This window comes from Olea europaea, chromosome 13, assembly GCF_002742605.1.
Source record: "Olea europaea var. sylvestris chromosome 13, O_europaea_v1, whole genome shotgun sequence".
Taxonomy (NCBI): domain Eukaryota; kingdom Viridiplantae; phylum Streptophyta; class Magnoliopsida; order Lamiales; family Oleaceae; genus Olea; species Olea europaea.
The window spans coordinates 2,435,999-2,443,131 of NC_036249.1; the positions used below are offsets into that span (position 1 = coordinate 2,435,999).

At 36.4% G+C, this 7,133-nt stretch overlaps 1 protein-coding gene across 2 annotated transcripts; it reads left to right on the forward strand.

Moving 5' to 3' along the window:
* The first annotated feature begins 553 nt into the window (after positions 1-553).
* On the forward strand, positions 554-6,211 carry LOC111407260 (transcription factor TCP2-like). 2 transcript variants are annotated; one of them, XM_023036641.1, is made up of 4 exons: positions 554-735; positions 813-958; positions 1,621-3,487; positions 5,913-6,211. In XM_023036641.1, the coding sequence occupies exon 3, from the start codon at positions 2,058-2,060 to the stop codon at positions 3,441-3,443; it is 1,386 nt and encodes a 461-aa protein (XP_022892409.1). In that variant the 5' UTR covers positions 554-735; positions 813-958; positions 1,621-2,057; the 3' UTR covers positions 3,444-3,487; positions 5,913-6,211. The 2 variants fall into 2 exon arrangements, with proteins under 2 accessions (XP_022892409.1, XP_022892408.1); XM_023036640.1 differs by having other exon boundaries at positions 554-958.
* Positions 6,212-7,133: the final 922 nt, after the last annotated feature.

The window sequence follows — 7,133 nt, forward strand, 5'->3', positions numbered from 1 at the left end:
GGTCTCATCTGCTTTTTCATTTACTTTTTACAATTTTCATATCATCAATACTAAGTCTTTATTTGGTTCTTATCATTTCTTCATTAAAATGAAAAATATGACCGTTATTCATCATATTAAGTTATTAAATTTTAATTTTAATTTCTTGTGTAGGGCTCGTAAAAATTATATTTTTTATTCTCATTCTTCCAAAAATAAGAAACAAACGGAGGCTAAGAATGCAAATGGATCTAAAGAAATATCCATTGTTGCTCCATCAACGACTGAATTGAAGGCTAAGAGCAATTACTCTTGTATTTCTAAACTAGTATGTAGTTTTGAGTTCAGAATCGTGATCAAATAAGATTGAGTTTTAAATGAACATTGTTGCTTTCAATTTATCAAAACATTTAGTTGTACTTAAATGTTACTTCAATAAAAAGTAAACATCTTAAAGTTATATTTGACAAAATAAGTAAAAATAAATGTAGATATTTTTATCGAAATGAATCATAGTCAGAACCAAACTAGCTAATGATTTAACTGGGTCCTGATCCGCTTTTCCATTCTACTTTGGCCAATTAGAGAAACTTGGATGTGTACAGAAGGGGAGAGGAAGGAAGGAACGACAAGAAGCCCGGCGATGAGCAGCTCCAATATAATTAACGTGTCCCTTCAAACCCCTCTGTAATAAAAAAATTCAGACTCCCAAAATACAAAATACAATATTCAATTCTCCAGAAATCTGAATTAGGAGTAAGGAAAATAGAGAACCCTAATCTCAATTCACTCCCACTATTTTTTTTTTATTTTTTTTTCGTTTGAAAATTCAGGCAAATTTTGTGTCTTCTCCGGAGTCTAGTTCGTACGTAGGTCTGGCAAGAAAAGCAGACGAGAGGCCTGGCATATAAGCATATTTTCAGTTGCTTAGGAGTTTGGAAAGTAGGGAGATAAGGAAGCAAGTCTGCTGGAAATTCGGGTAAACCCATTAACAAACTTCGAAGTCTGCATTACCGGCATATACTATCTTCTTCCTCTTCCTTTAGTACCGAAATAAGGGTCAAGACTGAGAGTATCTAAATACGAGTCAAGATTACGGGTCCTTGACTTTCTTAGTGTTATTTCTATATGATCTGTAGGAGCTGAACCGTGTACAGCTCAAAGGTTCTTCAGCGTATTTTGTTTGTCACAGATCCATCCAACACTTCTGGATTTGTACTTTGTCGTTTTCTTGCTTCTGTTTTTCAAGAACTAGGGTACAGTATACAGATTAATTATCACTTTAAATTAATTAAAATGTAAGATTTGATCTTTCTTTCTATTTATTGCTATTGGTGTATGCAGTTTATTCAGTGACAGTCCTTGTTCAAGGTAAATTTGAAGTATTTTCCGTCAAGTCCGTTTTGGTTCAGTGCTAATTCTACTCGAAGACGTAAAACAACTAGATCTTCTCCAGTTATTCCATATGTTAGCATATAGAAGGGTTTTCATTTCACTTGATGAAGCTAAAAAGCAGTTTATTTGATTTTTTGCTTTTTTTAACAGCATCTGATGCCTCAATATTTTTTGTTTGGTTTTTTTGGGGTTGATTTTTATGTGGTTATGATTTTTAATGTTTTATTATTATTTTTTTCTTTACAGGAGTCAGATAAGAGAGTTCTGAGCAAGTACACAGGCTTTGGTTTGCTTTTGAAAGCACTGCAAAAAGCTTTGTACGAAGCCACCCCTCGTTCCTCTCTTCTTCTGAATCCCTCTCTGTTACAGAACGTGATATATCAAGCAGAAGAAAAAACCCTCTCTCTCCCTTTCTCTATATACATCTGTTATATGTATATGTCACTATAGAAAAAGCAAGTTTTCTGCGCAATCGTCATCAATGCAATGAACACCATCTCATCCCACACCCACTACTCAACTGCTCACCCACAGTTTTTTCTTAAAAAACCCTTGTTCTAGAAATTTAGATTCCATTTAAATTTTGGAACCCTCTTTCGCTTTCTCTCAGTAAACGCTTTTTGGGGGTGAATAAGGAAGAAGAGAGCTTAAAGGGGTTTGTGAAAAGGTATGAGAGTGGTGGCATGGAGGCGGATGATATTCAAAATCATGGGTGTAAGTATCCAAGAATCAGCAATGGAAATAGAAGGATTGAGTCAACTAAAATAGGGCAGAAAGGAGATGACTCGCAGTACCCAGATGAAGAAGATGGAGAGACCAGAAGGGGCAGGGCTAACGGCAGTGGCGGAGTTGGTAGCGGTATCGATCTTGGTAGGTTTAATGGCTGGCCTTCTTCCCGGATAGTTCGGGTTTCGAGAGCATCTGGTGGAAAAGATAGGCACAGCAAAGTTCTCACTTCAAAGGGGTTAAGAGACCGGCGCGTGAGACTCTCGGTGAACACGGCGATTCAATTCTACGATTTGCAGGACCGTCTCGGCTGCGATCAGCCAAGCAAGGCGGTGGAGTGGCTGCTGATGGCTGCTGCCAGCTCTATCGAGAAGCTCCCTTCCATTAGTACTGCATTTCCGGATACTCCTAAGCAGCCGAGCGACGAGAAGAGGTCTAGCTCCTGTGGTAATGATCAACATGGTTTTGATTCAGATGAAGTAGACATGGATTGCGATGGCGGCGGTGGGGGTAATCCTCCAGAGATGGCTTCGATGTTATCCAAATCTGGCTCCAGCAAGGGTTCCGGGCTATCCCTTTCCAGATCTGAAAACAGGATCAAAGCCCGGGAGCGTGCAAAGGAAAGAGTTGCAGAGAAAGAGAAGGAGAAGGAGAACGAGTCTCCTCATGTTGAACATTTGAACCCTCTTTCCCATACCACTTCTTTCACTGAACTCCTCAATGTTGGCATGAATAATGCCAATAACAACACCAATCTTAATGCCTCAGTTCACCAAAATACCACTTCAAATGAGTCAAACTATTTCCAGAAATCGCCCAGGCAATGGTCATCAACGCCAATGGATTACTTTACCAGCGGACTTTTAGGGCCATTGGCAACTCGTCCAGGGCAAATTCACTCAGGAGATCCTCTATCGCAGCGGGCTTGTTCACCGCTGTTTACTGTATCCGGGGTTCATGAACCGGAGCTCCAGCATATCTCGTTTGTCCCGGAACCATTTGTTTCGGCTATTACTGTGCACAACAACAATAATCACAATGGTGCTGACGAGTACAATCTGAAGCACAATCTGAACTTCACAATTTCATCTTCGGCTGCTTCTTCAAGCCTTGCTGGCTTCAACAGGGGGACCCTTCAGTCCAATTCTTCCTCGCCTTCACTTTTGCCTCACCTCCAGAGGTTTCCTCCCATCGATGGATCTCCAAATTTCTTTATTGGCACCACCAACGCACCGGTGGAGAACTACCACCAGTTCCTTTCTGGTTTCGATGCCCGACTGCAGCTTTGCTATGGTGATGGTGGCACTGGCAGGCATTCCCAGAAGGGGAAAAGAAAAAACTGAGTTCATTCAATATCCTTTTCCTCTCCATCCCATCTTCAGTTCAGGTAATTAAAAATCTTTTAGCTCCATAAATTATTTTTGAGGGATTTTTGCTTAAGTTTTCATTGTGTCATTTCGATTTACGTGCATTAATACTATTAACAGTCTTTGAGTTCTTGGTTTTTACAAATAAGCATGACCATTGGGCATATATTTTATAAGCCTTTTTCCCTTGTCTTTTATTGCACCTGCATTGATACCTGCGATTGTGAAACGGCTAACGGCTGGTTGTCGTCTGGTTTGGTTCCCTTCTTAATAACATGTCCATGGCTTCTGCCAGGTGTTAATCTCTGGGCTAAAGAAGCAATCTTTTAACATTTGATTGTGACCTAAAACTGGGTACCATGTGAGACTTACAGGAAACCTAAAAAAGGTCTTTTTTTTCTTATTTAATCCTAGAAATTCCTTGTCTCCTTAGGTTGTGTCTGCCCCCATCTCTTGCTGGAGCTCAACACTTGGCAGCAGAACTGATTGCTGTCTAGGTTTTGAGAGTATTAGGTTTCAAACTGAAGATAAACCCTTTTGTCCTCAATTTTCCGGTCTCTGTGTAAACTGGAAGATAGAGGGATTTATTATTTTGTTGATATACTTCAAGAATAAAATGAAGGTTCCAATAGGAAGATAATATATAAATTGTCTAAAATGTATTTAAGGCATATTTGGTACTTGCCAAAATCACATCAAAACTGAAAAAATTGAATTAAATCTGAATGTAATTAATTACTTGTAATGAATTTATACTTATTTTGTATACATGACTCATTTGAAGTCAAATTTAAAGAAAATAAATTACATATATTGCTCTTCTAATATTATTATTTTACTTTCTTTATTCATAGTTGATGAATCTTTAAAATAACCCCTTGGATTTGTTCAAAATTAAACCATTGTGTTGAAATAAACAAATAATTTGAAATAATATCTAAACAAATAGCGAAAAAGAAAAAATGGTAGAAGTTTCCAGAAAAATTTCAAACAATGAAGGGAGAAACATTTATATAAACAAGAAAAGTACAAAACAAAATAAGAAAAAACGTACCAAAGTTCTTGTGTAAAGATGAACAATAAATGTTCATGAAACATTATTTTTTTAATGGCTAAATATATGCCATTTTTATGTAAATAAAGAAGAAAACTTCCCACAAATTATTGTGTGAAGATAAAGGGAGCATAAATCTATTGTTTATGAAGTGCGGTATAAATCACGAGGCTAAAAATAATAAGATAAGATCGTTTGATTCCTTAGAAGTGAAATAATTTTATTATTAAGTGAAATAAATCATTTGCAAACTCCATGCTCGCACTGTATATTTCGTTCTAATGCTAGGTATTATATTCTTTTACAGTTTTCCTTAGTAACGTAAAAGGCCTAAAATAAATCACTATTTCAAATAATTGATCCTCTGCAACTTCCATTGTAACTTACTTAACCTCAATTATTGATATTCAGAATGCTATTTTAGAATTCTGACTTACGATTATTTCATTATAGTGTTGTTGTAAAGCATGATAAAGCTTACTGATAAACCTGATCTCGAGCATGGTTCTTAAATCCATTGGCGATTAGAGCCAAAAAAAAAAAACTTGTTTATTTCAACACAATGGCTTGATTTTGAAAGCAATTATTAAATTTAGTCCTTTTCTTTCGTTTGTTTTGCTTTAACATATTTTTAGATGAAGTGGTTGAAGAACTATCAGAATTGATTTCAATTGGGAAAAAATTTTTAGGAGGAATTCATCAAGTAGATACATAAGTGGAGTTTCAACTTGAATTTAATACTGAGCAACCGTACATATGGACTATTCAAGTGAGATTCATTTACGGTGTAACCCTTGAATACAATTCTTGTTATTGGTACCAGAAGCCTAATTAGTCTGCCATTAACGGTCTTGAAAAGTGCTTGGAAAAGAAGCATTGAACTATACTGGACTTCCGGGTTGTGCTGCTTCGATGCTTAACTCACTGTTTAATTATAGAAAAATAAAATTGAGTTAGAGAATGCAAGTGCGCGTGTTTTGTATATAACTTGAGCATCGCTTACTAACTTTTACGAGGCTCTATATGTAGTTGTCAAAGGATGTTCCATGAATGGACCAATAGAGTTAGCTAGAGACTATGTTGCTAAGAGAGCTTGTCTATTGCGTTGTAGTTATACTAATATCTTGAGATTGGCGTTTAAAAAGAAAATGCATGGAAAAGGAGGAGTCACGGGACATAGATCTGATTTTCTTTTTCTTCACTTAAGTTTTTAAAACAAAACTACAAGGTAAAGAGACTTATCCACAGAGTGATTTTGTTGGCTTTACGTTAGTTCTGTTTAGACTTCCTGTTACCTTTTGTTGGAGGACAAGAACAACGTTTCCAATTATACATTTTTACTTATATAGGAAGGCAAGACAATAAATAAACTGAACATTTCTTTAATGCAGGAATTGAAGTTGGGAAGTTCCATGAGTACTACTCGACAGTAAATTTGCGTTAATTAACGGATAGTCCGGAGCAAGGCCTACTTCCCTACCTCCGGCCATCGAGTAATTGCCGTTTTCTCTTAATTTTCGGATAGTTCAACTGGCGTCACATATTTATGTTTGCTAATTGATATGGGGTGCCAGGTAGTGTGTGTTTTTTTATCTGTAGTTGAATGATTCTCTGATTCTGTTTTGAAATTGTTGATACCATTGTTGGAAAAAATCATCCTTTTTAACCATAAAATCCTTTTCCCGTTTAACAAGGTCGTTAAAAAGGATTCATTTATTGAACAAAAAAGAAACGATTTGATTGATGGTGGTGATGTGCAGCTTTGGACCGGACCAGCAGTACTTCCACAGGTAAAACATATCAGTCGGGTTCATGACCTCAAATAAAATGACTAATGTGAGTTAGAATAAACTAATTAAGGTGGGATATATTAGTACAAAATATTCGAACAACTACGAGCCAATAGCCAATTACCTGAAGATCACAATATTTTGGAACTAGCAAGTTTGCCATTTATTCATTCTTAAATTTACTTGATGATGTGATAAATCGGGACATCACTCGATCAGTCCCTTAATCTCTCCTCAATCAGAATGAAAAAACTCAACTTGGCAAGTACGAGAAGTATGCCCTTTTTTGCTGCCTCGCGTATAATCTTGAACATCAAAGTTCGGCACCAGACGTTATCACCATATTCTCAGGAGTAAAGTCTTAGAAATTTCTAACGTGAAAAGTTCTGTCTTTAAACATGTTCTTGAAAGACAATCAGAAACGCCTACAAAAGCAGACAAGGGAACGCAAATCAAAATATAGAGCAGCACGATCATTCAGGCCAAGAACCCAAAGTTTCATTTGCATGTCGGCATAAAAGAATAATATGTAGGAACTGGTTCAAATTATTAATCAAAAATTGGAAAATTAAAAGATATGTAAAAGTGGAAAATAAAAACGTGTGACTACGTGTCAATTTCGACCAAATATTCGGACTTAATCCAATAGTCAAATTACAAAAGTAAATAGATTAACTTATTTTACTCGTCGAGTAGATCGTCGTGGTATATTTGGAATCTCGAAATCAATTCCGGATGAATGAAAAATTGTGGACCAAAGTTAGAAGAAATAAAGTGTTGCAACTTTTCGAAAGGATGTAGGTTTTGGCCAAGTGTTACAAC